We start from the raw sequence: 16,752 nt of genomic DNA on the forward strand, positions 1-16,752 counted from the left end.
GGAAGGTATGGAAATTGTTGAAGAAAAAGAAGTGGTTGAAGACTTAGGCGAAGTTGAACAAGAGGTGGATTTCAAGCTTGAGAACACTTCCACACCAAGTAATGTTATTGGTGATTTTGTGGAAGTGGTTGAACTTTCTTCCATTGAACTTGAAATTGATGTTGAGGAGGATAATGTACAACCTCCTACGAATATTGTGGATGATGAAAGATTGGAAGAAGTTGAGCAAGCAAGCTCCACCATTGAAGATGATTCCACACCAACCAATGTGTCTTTTGAAATTGACAAACCTCCTTCATTATGTTATGAAATAGATGACAAGGAGGACCGTACACAATCTCCGACACATGGCTTGAGAAATGAGGGATGTATAGAAGAAGTTGGTGAACAAGGAATTGACATTGAAGATGCTTGCCAAGAAGTGGAGGTATTCAAAGAAGAGCACAAGGGAGTGGAACTTGTAAGATCATTGGGACCATCCCTTCCTAAGTCACCATCCAATACAACATTCAAGTGGGTAAAATTCTTATTCTTAAGCTTTACTTTCCCACTTGAATATGGTTTGTTTGAGACGGATGGGCAACTTAGAGCTCTTTGTGGAGTTAAGAGCAAGAGAGAATTGATTAGTGGGTGGAAATGCCAATCAAGGTTCCTTATGGTTGGAAACTCAAAGTCTAAGTGCAATGATTGGTATGGTTCTCAATTAAATGGCTCTAAAAAGATGCTTTGGTGTTTACTTGAGAATTCGGATCACTTGCCACCCAAATGAAATTGTCTTGATCAGCTTGAAGATGGGTGTAGAAACAAGATTTGGGATCCAAAAATACATGAATGCCAATTTTGGGAGCTCATATCTTGTGAAGAACTTCACCCAAACTTGGTGGAGTCGGTTGGAAATTCTGACAATCGTTTGAGGAGCAAGCATCCTTGGAAGTTCAAGGATGAGTACTAGTGCTTAAGACGACAGTACTGGCTCTAGTCTGTCCGGTACCGCATATTGAGAAAAATAAGATTTTGAAAAATTGAATTTATTATTTTGAAAGGACAAAAATAATTTAGAATTGAAAATCGGGCACTAATTCTAAAGGTTTTGGCCCAAAGTGAGCCGATCAGACTAAAAATACTGACGGGTTGGACCGGGCCCAAATTAGGCCCAAGCCCAACATATATAAACACCCTTTAATGAGAATTCAGCTCATTCTTGTCCTATTTTGAAGAAAGGGGCGCTGAAGTGAAGAGAGAAAAAGAGATTTTACTATTCATCTTCTCCTTCATTTGGCCATATCTTGCACTACGGATCTCCGATTGACGAGCCATTTGTGACCAAGCAAAGCTCTTGCCGAGCCCGTCATTTCTAACCAAGCTTTGCTGGTAATAACTCGCGTCTCATGCTCCAGTTTTCTGCCCTAACATTTTGACATTTTTTAGTTTTATTTTTGAGTAGATTTTGTATTTTGTTTATTTAGGGGTGATCTAGCATTAGATTATTGTTAGATTTTATCCCTAATATCGTTGGGTAAGGTAAGTCTTTTCAAACTCTTGTGGTTTGATGTTTTGGTTGGCCATAGTATTGATTTTTGGTATGTTATATGTGTATAGCTTGATAGTTGGTGAGTTTTGGAAGTGGCGTTGGTGCTTGAGGCTTGTTGATCTTGTTGGAATCAAGCTTTGGGTGTTTGTGCATATTGGGAATCAGCCAAGGTATGGTTTCAGTTTTCTTTATGTAATATGTAATATTTCTGGACACTTAGGCTAGTGGCCTTTAAGATCGGTTTGAATGATGTAGTTGTATAATTATTTATATGTACATGTTATGCTTGCTCCATCACTTTGTGACTTTCTTTTGGTGTTTGGTGCATTTTGGGAATCGGCCAAGGTATGATTTCAGTTTTCTTCATGTAATATGTAATATTTTTGGACACCTAGGCTAGTGGCCTTTAGGATAGGTTTGAATGATGTGGTTGTATGATTATTTGTATGTACATGTTATGCTTGATGGTGGTTTAGATGGAGGTTGAATTAGTTTATATGTGATGATATATATGTTAGTAGATGATGATTATTGATGAGTATGATGACTTTGATGAGTTTATGGTGGTGGGTGTTGATGTTTGAAGACGAATGTTGATGATGATATTGATTATTGGTTATTGTGGTTCATGTTAAAAATAAATAATTTAGGAGATTTGATGAATTGAATGAATTGATTGATGATAATGTGACTAACTGGATGAAAGATTTGATATATGTAACATTGATGATTATTGAAAACATTAAATGGTGGTATTGAGGAACTTTGGTGTGAATTTAGGTTGAACTTGAAGTTGGATGAGGTGAGTATTAAATGGTTTTGATAGTTAGGTAATTTATAAATAATTGAGGAATGTCTATTGTGGATTTTGGGTTGTTTTGAGTATGTTTTGAGTTGGTTTGATTTTCAAGTTTTGAAAAATTAGAGAATTATCTCTTTTGATAAAACTTTTTTTAGTGAACTTTGGCGAATCATAATTTGAGCCTCGATTTTTGAAATTGGTTGGATTTTATTTTAAATTGAATATGGTTTAAAGAGCTTTAAAATGATATAAAGTTTGAGAAAAATGGAGTTTTGTAGAGGATGTTATAAGCGTTTAAAGTATGATGTTTAAAACTAAAATTCTGCAGCATTAAAATTTTTCTGGGTCTAATGCGGCATGCGTACGCAAACCTGTGCACGCGACGCGGGCATTCTCCACTGCTTGGGAGTCTCGCGTACGCGGGCACTGTGTTGTGCACACGAGCATGTGAACTTTGGCTATGCGTACGCGAGTTTTAACACGTGACGCGAGGATTCCTTTCAGGATATGAGTCTTGCGTATGCGAGAGAGGAGTCACGTACACGACCCTCACTTTTTCAACGCGTGCGTATGCACGGCAGGGGTGTGCATATGAACAAACCCTGGTTTGCTGAACAATTATTTTTCTTCGTTTTCAAAAGTTCTCTAGCTTTCCAATCTTTAATTTTTAATTAAGACTCTTATTTAATAATTAGACCCTAAGACTAGTAAGAATGGTTTTGCGATTGAGATTGGTGAAATTATGTATGAGTTTAGAAGACGGAGACTTAGGTTTCTGAAATTTTGGATGAACTAGTAAAGTGTTTTATTGACGATGGTTTTGAGAACCTGTGAGTGGATGATAATTTGTGAAATTAAAACTGATGATGGTTATGATGAGTTGAGAATTTGAAAAGTAACGATGAGCTTGATGGATATTGAAAGATAGTGTACTAGACACTATATCCTTGGAATGATAGTGTGCCGGGCACTATATCTCTGTGGAATGTTGAGACTTAAGAGTTGAGAATGGATTGAGAGGAGAAAATGGTGGTGACTGACGATGATTTGAGGTTGATGGAATTGTTGGATATTGAAAGCGTGCCAGACACTATATCCTTGGAATGATTTATAATGAAACAGATGTTGTTGTTGCTTTCCTTTTCTGTCGCAAGAGTGTGCCAGGCACTATATCCTCGAAATGAGCATGCAAGTGTGACAGGCACTATATTCTCGAAACGATAGTGTGCCAAGCACTATATCCTCGGAACAAAAGCGTTCCTGGGCTATATCCTCGGATGTGGTAGAAAGACGACATCCGAAAGGATATGTCGGGTTGGCATTTATGGACCGACAAGTGATATCACGAGCCAATAGGACATACATTCATCATGTGTATCTTCTGTGTGTTTTGCTTAATTTGCCTAATTGCATCTTTTGCCTAAATGTATAATATGCTTATTTGCTAGTTATTTTACTTGATGTACATGTATATTACTTGTGTTTTACTTGCTTGCATTATCTGTGATTGTCTGGTACTGAGGAGGTTAGGTAGGCAGTGGCGATGGGATCGCATGGAGGGTAGGTTAGCGAAGGCAGTGGGACTGGTGTAATTTGGTATTAGTTAGAAATCTCCTAAGTTTAGCTAACCCTGTTTATGGTTTATGGTTTAATTTATTTATTTCGTTAAGCTTGAATACCTATATTCGATGTGAAGTTCTAGGATTGCCTTTGGCGTCCCGGAACTTTATATATTACATATTGGGCAATGTTACCATGCTGAGAACCTTCGGTTCTCATACCATATGTTGTTATTTTTCAGATGCAGATCGCAATCCATGTCGGTGAGTTTGCGAATATGGTGATAGAGCGGAGGATAATCTTTCTTATGCTTTATTTTACTTTACTTTTGTTGTAGTTATTCTCTCACCTTTTGTATTCTATACTTTATGGCCTTAGAGGCTTGATTTGAGAGATAAGTTGTATAAGCTATTTTAAACTTATAAAACACTTTTGTATTTCAATTTGACTAGCTAGCCTAAACTCCGCAGGCTATTACTAGTCCTCTTTTTGGTATATCATACATATATATATCTTATTAATTTAATTATTACCTTGTGTATTTTGGAGCTATCTACAAGGTTTTATATAGAGGTAGAAGGTGTGAGGAATGAATGAATACCTGGAGGGACCTGGGTCCTCTATTTATAGGTGATGGTGAATATCTTATCTTATCTTATTTGGCTAAGATAAGAGAGATATTTGGGTTTGAAAGTTGGTTAGGAGCTTTGAAGGGCCGGTTTTGGGCCTTCGGGTCGAAACGGGTTGTCCCCCGGGTAACCGGGTATGCGGGATCCGTGAGTCGGATCCGTAACAGTTGCCCCCGCAGCGGGAGAGCGAGCGAGGTCGGTCTGTCGCTGGGAGACGTTTGTTATGGGCTCGATTTTTTCTCGGGTGCCCGTCTGATTTCTTTGAGATGAGGTCGGTGCCTGGGTTTTCGTTTCGTGGAAGATTCGTCTGACCGTTTAGGTCTGACGTGACTCTTCCGTATCAGTCGCGTCTGTTGCGTTCTTCGAGGCGTTACCTTCTTTCGAGGGGGTATTTATTGCAGGCTGTGTATGGTGGTTAGATAGTTCTGTTGGGTTTTTAGAAAGGGGCTGGGGAGAGTGCCACCGTATAATTGGTGGTGTGCGGTGGTGGTGTTTGTTTTTGGTTTTTTACCCGCCGTCGTTTTCTGCCGTGAGGCTTGGCTGACGGTGGTGCTCGTCGATATTTTAGGTATGGCTCGCCGACGGACGGAGGGTGTGAGGGCTCCGGTGACCCCGGCGGGGGGTGTCCCTGACCTTTTTTCTTGGGTCACCAGTGATGTTTGGGGGACACCGTCGCGGATGACGGAGGCGGACCTCCAACAGCTCCGTGATGAAGGGGCTGTTTGTGGGGGTGGCGATGCCGAACGCCACTACGAGCTTGCCCTCCCTGGGGTTGACGAGAGGGTTTGCTATACCAATCCCGACTCCCCGACAGTGCCGGATTGGATGTGGGTGTATGAGGCTATGTTTACCCGGCTTGGTGTTCGGCTTCCCTTTTCTCCGTTTGTTCAGCAGTTGTTGAACCGGTGCTCCGTGGCGCCGTCCCAGCTACATCCGAACAGCTGGGCGGCGATACGGTCTTTTGAACTTGTTTGTGATTATTTAGAGCTACCTGCCTCAGTAAATGTTTTTCTTTTCCTTTTCTTGTGTACTCTTCCGACTAAGGAGGGGAAACATAAGAAGGGGTATGTATCTTTCCGAGCTCAGCCCCACCATCGGGTTTTCATTTTATTAGTGTTTATTGGCCGTTCGGGCTTTTTTGTATGTTCCGTTGTTATATTGTTTTTGGGCCGTCCGGGCCTTCTTTATATTCCGTTTTAGGCTATTTTGTTCCCTCGGACCGTCGTTTGGTCGGGTTTTTTCATGGATATCCGCGTTTTTTGGGCCTGGGGGGTGATCAGTCTCCCAATTGTGGCCGCGTTTTCGTTCCGTTTTTGGGACATTTAGGAAAATATAAATAGCTGTTTTAATGGAATTTTTATTGATGGTTGGGCCTCGTTAAAACCCTCCGTTGGTGGCGGAAAAGAGTACCCGAGTTTAAAACTTAGATGGGAAATAAAACCTTAGAATTTGTAAACTGGTAGGAGAAGTACAAAAACAGAAATGAGGACAAGGGTGCGACCTTTGTAGGTTGGTATAGGTGTAGTATCGTCGCAAGTTGGCGGCGTTCCATGTTCTCGGGACTTCGTCGCCGTTGAGCCGTTCGAGTTTGTACGCTCCTTTTCCGATTATAGCCTTGATTTTGTATGGTCCTTCCCAGTTGGGGGTGAGCTTCCCTTCTCCTGGGGTCGGGGGACCGATATCGTTTCGTCGTAAGACGAGGTCGTCGGCCGCGAATTCTCGCCGGATGACTCCGTGATTGTATCTCAGTCTAATTCTTTGCTTTAGGGCTAGCTCCCTGAGGTGGGTTATGCTTCTTGTTTCGTCGATGAGGTCTCGTTCTGCTTCCTCGTTACCTCCGACCGTTTTTCTGGGGCTTGGGTCTCCGATCTCTACCGGGATGACCGCTTCAACACCGTATGTTAGTCGGAAAGGTGTTTCTCACGTTGTCGTTTGAGGTGTGGTTCGGTATGACCATAGGACCGATCCGAGTTCGTCGGCCCATAGTCCTTTGGCTTCGTCGAGCCGCTTTTTAAGTCCTTTGACGATTATTTTGTTTGCAGATTCCACTTGTCCGTTTGTCTGGGGGTGTTCTACTGAGCTGAAACGGTGAGATACACGTAGCCCCTCTAAGAATTCTCTGAATTTTTTGTCGGTAAATTGGGTTCCGTTGTCCGAGATAACGATCTCGGGGATCCCGAATCGGGTGATGATCTGACGCCAGAGGAATTTTCGGCATTGGGTTGCCGTTATGGAGGACAGGGGTTCGGCTTCGATCCATTTAGTGTAGTAGTCTATGGCGACGATGAGGTATCTAAGCTGGCCGGGTGTCGTAGGGAAGGGTCCGACGAGGTCGATGCCCCAGGTGCCGAACGGCCGCTCTGCCGATATGGTGCTGAGCTGGTGCGGCGCGGCTTGGTGGATATTGGCGTGCCTTTGGCATTTGTCGCAGTTTTTAACTATTTGTATGGAATCCCGGATAACCGTGGGCCAGAAGTAGCCTGCTCTGATGACTTTTTGGGCTAAAGTTTTGCCTCCGACGTGGTTGCCCGCAGCAGCCTTTGTGGATTTCACGGAGTACGTACTCCGTGTTCTCGGGTTCGATGCATTTGAGCAGGGGTTGCGAGAATCCGCGTTTGTATAGATGTCCTACGATGACGGTATAGTTGGCGGCTTCCCTTTTTATTCGTTTTTCCTCTTTGGGGTCTGGTGGCAGTGTTCCATCGAGGAGGTATTGCAGGATAGGGTAGGTCCAAGATCCCTGGTTTGAGATTGTCAGGTGAGCGTTGGTTGTTGTTGACACAGAGGGTGTCTTAACGACTTCCTGGATTAACGATTTGTTACCGTGTCCTGGTTTGGTACTGGCTAGTTTGGAGAGTAGGTCTGCTCTGACATTTCGTTCCCTAGGGACGTGCTGTATGGTGACGTGTTCAAATCCTTCTTTTAGTTTGTTTACCTTGGCGAGGTATTGTTGGAGCAGGGGATCTCGTGTCTGGTAGTCTCCGTTAATTTGGGAACTGACTACCTGTGAATCGGTATTTACTTCTAGGACCTTTGCTCCGACTTCCCGGGCTAAGGATAGGCCTGCCAAGAGGGCCTCGTATTCTGCTTGGTTGTTTGATACTGGAAATTCATATCGTACCGACTGTTCGATCGTGATCCCGTCTTGGTTTTCGAGTATGACTCCGGCGCCTCCGTAGGTGGAGTTTGATGAGCCGTCGACATGTAGTTTCCATGATTCGGGGGTGAGCTTTCCCTGAGTCATCTCGGCGATGAAGTCGGCCATAGCTTGTGCTTTGATTGCATTTCGGGGTTCGAATTTGATCTGGAATTGAGATAGTTCGATGGACCATGCTAGCATTCTTCCCGCTAGGTCGGGTTTCTGCAACACCTGCTTGACCGCCTGGTCGGTTCGAACCGTTATGGGATGAGCTTGGAAGTATTGTCGTAGGCGTCGGAAGGCTGTAAGGAGTGTGAAAGCTAGCTTTTCTAAGCGTGAGTAGCGAGCTTCCGCATCTTGTAGGACTTTGCTTATGAAGTATATGGGTTTTTGTTCCTTTTTCTCGTTTTCACGGACGAGTGCTGCTGCGAGTGCCTCTTCCGTTATGGAGAGGTATAAGTAAAGTGTTTCCCCTGTTTGGGGTTTGGCGAGGATTGGTGGTTCCGCTAGGACCCTCTTGAAGTGTTGAAATGCTTCTTCACATTCCGTCTCCCATTTGAAAGGGGCTCCTTTTTTCATTAGTTTGAAGAAAGGGGTCGCTTTTTGAGCCAATGCCCCGAGAAAGCGCGATAATGCCGTCAGTCGGCCGGTAAGCTTTTGGATGTCTTTAAGGTTTTTGGGACTTGTCATCTCGAGGACAGCACGACATTTCTCTGGGTTTGCTTCAACTCCGCGTTGCGTAATCATGAAGCCGAGGAACTTCCCTGCCTCCATTTCGAAGGCGCATTTTGCCGGGTTGAGTCGCATTTGGTGCTTTCGTAGGGTGTTCATTATGACCTTGAGGTCGTCGGTTAGTTGTTCGCCGGATTCGGTCTTGGCGAGCATGTCGTCTATGTAGACTTCTAGTTTGTTACCGGACAGGTCTCGAAATATCTTGTTAACAAGTCTTTGATAGGTTGCTCCAGCGTTTTTCAAGCCGAAGGGCATTACTGTGTAGCAGTACGTCCCGTCCGGGGTGATGAACGCTGTTTTCTCTTCGTCTGGTCGGTGCATCAGAATCTGGTTGTATCCGGAGTATGCGTCCATGAAGCTGAGGTATCGGTGACCGGATGCAGCGTCTACCAATCCGTCGATGTTTGGTAGGGGGAAGGCGTCCTTTGGACAAGCTTTGTTGAGGTCCGTGTAGTCGACGCACATTCGCCATTTCCCGTTAGATTTTTTCACTAGTACGACGTTGGCTAGCCAGGTTGTGTAGGGGAGTTCCCGGATGAAGTTGGCCTCGAGTAGGGCTTTGACTTGTTTTTTTGACTTCGGTGGCTCGGTCTGATGACATTTTTCTTCTCCTTTGTGCTACTGGTTTAGCTTTGGGGTCCACGGCTAGACGGTGGGACATTAGGTCGGGGTTTATTCCCGGCATGTCGGCTGGTGTGAATGCAAACATGTCTCTATTTTGTTTCAGGAGTTGAGAGAGTTCCTCTTTGAGGTCATATGGGAGGTTCCTATTAATAAAGGTATATTCGTCTTTGGTTGGTCCTATTTGTAGTTTTTCCATATCTCCTTCTGGCTCTGGCCTGGGTTGGCCGTCTTGTCGGGCATCCAGATCGGCTAGGAATACTCCGGCCACATCTCGGGATTTCTTCCTTAGGGCTAGGCTGGTGTTGTCGCATTCGTCTACGACTTCTCAGTCCCCGTGGATGGTACCGACGGAGCCGTCATCGGTTCTGAATTTCATAAGGAGGTATTTGGTAAAGATGACTGCGGAGAAGTCATTGATTGTTTTCCTTCCGAGGATCACGTTATAGGCTGTGGAGTCTTTTAAGACTACGAATTCAGATAGGATTGTCTTCTTCTGGCTGCTCGTTCCTATGGTGATGGGAAGTGTGATTGAGCCATCTGGTTTGAGAAAGTTGTCTCCGAGTCCCGTGACGCCGTGGCGGTGTGTTTGGAGGTTGTCATTGTGGAGTCCGAGTTTATCGAAGGCTCCTCGAAAGAGGATGTTTGAGTCTGCCCCGGTGTCTACCAGTATCCTTCGTACGAGTCCTGTTCCGATTCTAGCCGAGATGACGAAAAGGGCATCCTCGGCTGAGGTGCCGTGTTGGCAGTCTTCTGGTAAGAACGTTATCGTATTATCGGCCGCGGAGATTGGGGCTTGGTTCCTTACAGCCATTACCTTGAGGTCTTTCTTCATTGTTAGTTTTGACTTGCTTGATACGTCCTTGCCTGTGATGACGTTTACTATGATGGTCGGATCTTCCTCTGGGCTTTCCCTGGGGGGTTGCTTTTGGGTTCTCGGGTTACGTCCTTCTCTCTCCGACGACCTGTCTCTCTCTGCGCGTCTCGGTTCTCTGATGATTTTGGCAAATTCTGGGAGTTTGCCGTCTCGTATGGCTTGTTCAAGGGCGTCTTTAAGGTCGAAACAATCTTGTGTTTTGTGACCGTAACCTCGGTGGTATTCGCAGTAGAGGGTTTTGTTGCCTCCTGTCCTTTCTTTGAGTTGTCGGGCTTTCGGAATGATGCCTCGATCTGCTATTTGGTGGTATATCTCGGTAATTGGTGCTGTCAGGGGGGTGTAATTAGAGAATTTGCCTATTCTCGGTGGTCGGCTAGTCGGCCTGGGGTGGTCCCGTTGATTCTCCTTGGGCGTTGGGTTATGGTGAGAAGCCGAGTTGCCGCGTTGAGTATTGCCGTGCTGCCGCTTGTTGGCCGCGACGACCTGGCTGACTTCTTCGTCGTTGATGTAGTCTTTGGCTACGTTTTGGATCTCATGCATGGTCCATACCGGTCTGGTGGTGAGGTGTTTGTGAAAATCTTCGTTCATTAGCCCATTGGTCAGGCAAAGGCTTGCGACGGAATCTGTGAGTCCGTCGACCGTTAGGCATTCGTCGTTGAAGCGGTCGAGGTATTTTCTTGTGGATTCTTCTTGTTTTTGTGTGACCCCTAGTAAGCTGATGGGGTGTTTAGCTTTAGTGATCCTAGTACTGAACTGGGCCATGAACTTTCGTGTAATATCGTGGAAACTGGCTATGGATCCGTTTGGGAGGGCGTTGAACCATTTGATCGCTGGCCCGGCGAGGGTTACCGGGAAGGCTCTGCATCAGACCGCGTCGGCCGCTCCTTCTAGGTTCATTCTGGCTTCAAAAGCCGTTAGATGTTCTTGGGGATCCTTAGTTCCATCGTACTTCATATCGGTAGGTTTGTCGAAGCCTTTGGGGAGTTTTGCTCTTAGGATTCTTTCTGTAAAGGGCGTAGCTCCCATTATTATATGGTCGTTTCTCGTGCGTTTGGTGTTTCGGTCCCTCCGATCTTCGTCTGAGTAGTGTTGATAACTCAGATCTCGAGAAGCGCTGCGGTTATGTTTCTTGTTGTATCACCGTTCTGGCGATTTCTCGTGTCTGTGGTCGCGTGAGGAGCTGCGACCGTCTCTTCTGTCGTGTCGTCGGGTTGGCGACCTACCGCGGCGAGACCTTGATCTGGAGGTTGCATGGCTTCCGTGTTCGTTGTTGTGTTTTTCTTTATTGGTTATCTTGCCTTCGAGTTCCTGAACCCGGAGGCAGAGGTCCTGGATGATCTGCGCCGCTTTGTCTCTGGCTTTCTCAGGATGTCGTCGGTCCATGACGTCGTGGTCGTTCGCGTTTTGGACAATACTCGCTATTCTCGCTTGGTTTGTGACCTCTCGGTGCTCGGGGGTTGGGTTAATCGGTTGAGAGTCATCCTGGCTTGAGGGAGTTTCCGCTAAGACGTCCCCCATTGGGCCCAGCTGGCGCAGGGTCCCCACAGACGGCGCCAATGTACGAGATGTCTCCGGTACGGGTTGAAGGGTGGATCGGGAACCCGCGGGCAAGGCTGGAGCCGGATTGCTTGACTGGAGCGATGGGGGTGGTACCTGCAAAGACACTCCGACGCTCAAGTCAGAATGGATCTAAGAGGTAGAAGGTGTGAGGAATGAATGAATACCTAGAGGGACCTGGGTCCTCTATTTATAGGTGATGGTGAATATCTTATTTTATCTTATTTGGCTAAGATAAGAGAGATATTTGGGTTTGAAAGTTGGTTAGAAGCTTTGAAGGGCCGGTATCGGGCTTCTCGTGTTACTATTTCCTTCTATATATACTATCATATGAGTTTTAGAACTGTCGTAGCACTTTGTTGTCTTTTACTTTACGGCTAGAGGTAAGGTTTAGGGTAATGGGGTGTTACAGAATTAGTAACAAAAGTACTAATATTCTCTTTTACTGCACTTGTTTTGCTCAATTTTATTGCATTATCTATAGATTTTTTCACTTATTCTCTTTTCTATCAAAATTTGTGAATCTGCAACTAAAATGTTCGTGAAAAAAAATAGTTTTTTAGAAATATTTAATATTTTTTGTGTCATGTTACTGAACTGCTGGTGCCAATTTTAAGTAATTATTTCAGTGCTATCTTATTTTATTTTATAGATTTGATGTGATATTTTAGTATGCAATTTACTTTCTATCTTCTATGACTGTATTTAAATTTTGGTGTCACTTTAAATACATTTCTGTGCTATTTTTATTTCTGGCAAGAAGTCAATCCAATAAGTGTGAACCAACATTTATTCAACTAAATATGATTGAAGTACAGTACAGACATATTCACTCAAGTCTAATGAGAAGCAATACTCCTAAAAGAAGAAGTAAGGGCAACAGAAAAGAAAGAAAGAAAGAAGAATAATAAGAAAAAAAATGCAACATTAAAGAATATATTTCTGTGTTTTTGTAGCAAAATTTCAGAGTCAAAATTAAGAAATTTTTGTGTTATTATTAAGAAATTTCTATGCTTTTTTCTGATAAATTCTACAAATTTAAGACTCTCCCTCTTCTTTTTCTTCTTCTTCTTTCTCATAATAATTCTTTTTATTTTATTCTCTTAAGAGAAACAAAACTAAAAAAAAAAGAAAAAATCAAATAAAAAAAGAAATAACTACAATAATATGTAAGAAAGAGAAGAAAAAATAAAATAAAAATAAAATGCAGCTACAACAATATCAATAGAAGAAGGAGGAAGAAATGAAAACAACGCGTAAAAAAAGAAAAATACGAAGAAAAAAAGTGCATGATTTATGTGCATGTTATGTGAATAAATTTTGTTGGATTTGAACTAATTTAATTAGATTTGATGGACAAAAATACTTAAATGTGAGGAAACCTTTGCAATACACTCCCAACGTCCAGGTTATTTCCAAATCTCAATAGGTAAGTTTGTAACTCATGGTCAGGAATTTCACACTCAGCTCTGCAATATCAAAATTTTTCAACCTATTTTTAATAGCTCAATTTTTTGGATATGAAATCAGATAATGTATTGTTCCTGAATATGGAGGAAGGGTGTGTTTATAAAACATATGGAGGTGTTTCTTTTTTTTTTATTATTCAAAAGCACAAATTGGATGCACTGATTTGGGGGAGGGGGAAGAAATCTTTAGGTTAGCTGAATTAAAATTAGGTAGTTCACAAATCGGAGCCTCCGACTTGTGTGTGACTAATTTTTCTTTTAATTTTTAACAAATCAATGGGTTAGTTTTCAGTAATAAAAAAATATAAAAACTAAAAATCCAAATTGGTAGACTATGAAGTAAATTTTAAGATCTAGGTTTGAATTAAAAAAAAATTTAAGAAAGAAAGATAAGGGAAAGTATAAGAAAATATATGAGGGCAAAGGTTTCACAGTGTTCGAATGGTATTAGAGTAAAGTATCGTTTTTGCCTCCAACATTTGGGGTAAGTCCTAAAGTTGTCCCTAACGTTTCAAAATTGACTCAATGTTGTCATGCCGTTAAGATCTGTTAACCGAATTGACGGCAGGACAAAATTGAGACGATTTTGAAACGTTAGGGACTTAAATAGGACAAAAACGTTGGGGACAAAAATGATACATAGAAATAAATTTTTATTTTATCCTTCACTAATATCAATATTTTACGGTACATAGTTATTCAATTATTTTTTAATCACATCCATGTAAATTACACTTAATCACATTACTTTGATTCTAAATAATTTTTTTTATAATTTTACTCTTAAAGATTTTTACTCATCATAAAATTTGTAGAATGACTAGAATCACATTATTTTATTGTATATGTATCATTTTTTTTCTCCACAAATCTATGTACTAGTCATTCTACAAATATTTTATGATGAGTAAAAATTTTTAAGAGTAAAATTATAAAAAAATAAATTTATTTAGAATAAAAGTTATGTGATTAAGTATAATTTACTTAGATGTGATTAAATAATAATTTAATAACTATGTACCAAAATGACTAGTACATAAATTTGTGAAAAAAAATGATACATATAAAATAAAATAATGTGATTCTAGTCATTCTACAAATATTTTATGATGAGTAAAAATCTTTTAAGAGTAAAATTATAAAAAAAATTATTTAGAATCAAAGTAATGTGATTAAGTGTAATTTACTTAGATGTAATTAAAAAATAATTGAATAACTATGTACCGTAAAAGATTGATATTAGTAAAAGATAAAATAAAAATTTATTTCTATGTATCGTTTTTATCCCCAACGTTTTCGTCCTATTTAAGTTCCTAACGTTTTAAAATCGTCTCGATTTTGTCCCGCCGTCAATTCCGTTAACAGATCCTTAACGGCATGACAACATTGAGTCAATTTTGAAACGTTAGGGACAACTTTGGGACTTACCCCAAACGTTGGGGACAAAAATGATACTTTCCTCTATATATATACCCACGGGTCACTTCCAGAAACTTCATCTTCTTCAACTCATCTTTTTCTTCGTTTTTTACCGTTTTGAGTTTGTTCTTTTTTTATTTTTGCCCATATGAACTACCAGTAAAGCATTGTTTCTAAACAAAATAGAGGATAGGATTATGTTAAAATTATATTACCATGGTCAAATCTTATTACAAACACCTAAGAGCGTAAGATTTGTATGCAAGAATCCATGTGAGCTTTATTATTCCTTTTATATTACCATTTGAAGAACTAAAATGTATTATTTGTGAAAGAGTAGATCCGCATATATCAAAGAGGGTATCGAGCATTTTTGTATCGGCATCCTATATCAGTGTTTGGTAGGTTCGTTCATTTCCAAACGAAGTATGTCACTGATAAAGTGAGTATGTAAGAGATGTTTTCAATCTATTATCAAACTCGAACACAAGTGCCGTGTATCGAGCTATACATTAAGTTCCAACAAAGATATTTATATAATTAGCTTGACCAAGATAGCTAACAATGCGAAATTCAAGGCGATCAATTTTTTTAATTTTCTTTTAGGCATTGTAATTGATTTTTTGAGTGGATAGGATATCAGTTATGGAAGTAAATGGAAGTGTTACAAAAAAGGAAGAAAGTGATGTTCAGAGATGAATGAAGCTTGAAAGAAGGAAGATAGAAGCGCGGCTTTAGTCTTTAATGTTACAGTGCATGGGTGACACGTGGGGAGTAGTCACAAATCTGTGGGTCAGATTTGCGGACTACTCCCTTGCTGTTAGATCTGCTTTGCTTCGCCCTATCTGTCGGATTAGAAGGACTTCAAATCTGAGGCTCAGATTTCGCTCACCCATAATCACCGTCCGATCTTCTTCAATTCAATTTAGCCGTTTGATGATTCCTCCAAAACTTTAAATTTGGGCTTCAAATTTATCAAAAACTGACCCTCCAATTTTGTGCCTCTAGAAGTCGGAAGCTCAAATTTATCTTCTAGTCGTCAACAATCATTCACACTCATAGATAACACTCATGCCAACAATAACGATAAAAAACACTATCTACCTCCTAATATTAAAATTAAAAAGCGATTTTTAGTAGCCATTTTTTTCTCATAAATGCATAGTTTAACAATGTATCTCTTTTGTATTTTTTTCAGAGAAATGCTATTTGTATACTAAAATCAATAACTAATGTATTTGTATATAAATACATGTGTGGTTTAATTTATTTTTATAGTGTATTTATATTCTAGCATGTATTTTACAGTGATAACTGATTTTGATCGCTGATTTTAGTTTACACGTAATATAACCTTTTTTTTTTCCATTTAAAGAGAAAAGAAAAACACTTGGCACTGCCTGTAAATCTGTAATTTTTGCTGGTACTAATTATGAGACTAATAATTATGTTTGGTAGCGAATAAAAAAAAGTAAGCTATCGTATCCGTGTTGCTGGCACTATGAATACAAGGAAGTTCGAAATTCTTTAAAATCCTGTCTGTCTCTGTCTCTCTCTCTCTCTCGCTCGCTCGCTCGCTCTCTATGTGCGCTCCCTTCCGATTCCTTCACAGCAAAGCCAACCGCCGCCATTAATCAAAGCGCCAGCAACACCATTTCTTCCCTCTTTCTTTCTCCTTTCTTCACAAAACGCTCCTTAGATCTCCGAATTCCAAATTACCAACCTTCGATTAGGGTTCACTTCCACTTTCTCTAATTCCTAGTGCCTAAAAAATGCGTCGTTAACAACTTGGCGTAAGGGAGATTCTAAATTTTGGGGTTTTTGGTGGCCGCGAGAAAAAGGAATGGGGCATGGAGGTGTTCCGATTTACTTATACGTCATCGCTTTCTTCTGCACATGCGGAGCTATTGCGTTGTCGCTTCTTCACATTTATAGGCACCTTCTCAATTACACCGAGCCCACTTTTCAGCGCTACATTGTTCGCATCGTCTTTATGGTTCCGGTGAGTAATGATTCAGTGGGTGATTCAATCGCTTCACTAACATATATGCCAATGTATTTTTTTTATTTTACACGGCATATATATGAAGATATTGGAGTCGTTTTATTACTTATTAGTGATCATTGAATTTGGTTTCCCTTTTTGTTGGATAAAGTAGTCTTCAGTAGCTTCATTGGTGATCATATGGATTTTATATGGTTAATATTATGCTACTTTGCATTTAGTTAAGGAGAGGAGTTGTTGAAATTCTACTAACATATATGCTACATTGTTGCATTTACTGACATAAATGTCATTGTAAATGCATTCATTAACATTCGTTTTCACTCAATTTTTATAATTTTGTATTTTTAATTCATTATAATTTTTATTATAATTTATTATTATTATTATTTTATATTTTTTTATGGTTGA

General features: G+C 40.9%; 1 protein-coding gene across 1 annotated transcript in view; it reads left to right on the top strand.

Moving 5' to 3' along the window:
- LOC107618538 (transmembrane protein 184B) overlaps positions 15,847 to 16,752 on the top strand; it is a 6,171-nt gene continuing 5,265 nt past the window's right edge. Inside the window, exon 1 of the mRNA XM_016320628.2 lies at positions 15,847 to 16,338. Within this exon, the coding sequence (XP_016176114.1) occupies positions 16,180 to 16,338 (159 nt within the window). The 5' untranslated portion in view covers positions 15,847 to 16,179. The remainder of the gene's footprint in view (positions 16,339 to 16,752) is intronic.

This window comes from Arachis ipaensis, chromosome B09 (genome assembly GCF_000816755.2).
Source record: "Arachis ipaensis cultivar K30076 chromosome B09, Araip1.1, whole genome shotgun sequence".
NCBI lineage: Eukaryota > Viridiplantae > Streptophyta > Magnoliopsida > Fabales > Fabaceae > Arachis > Arachis ipaensis.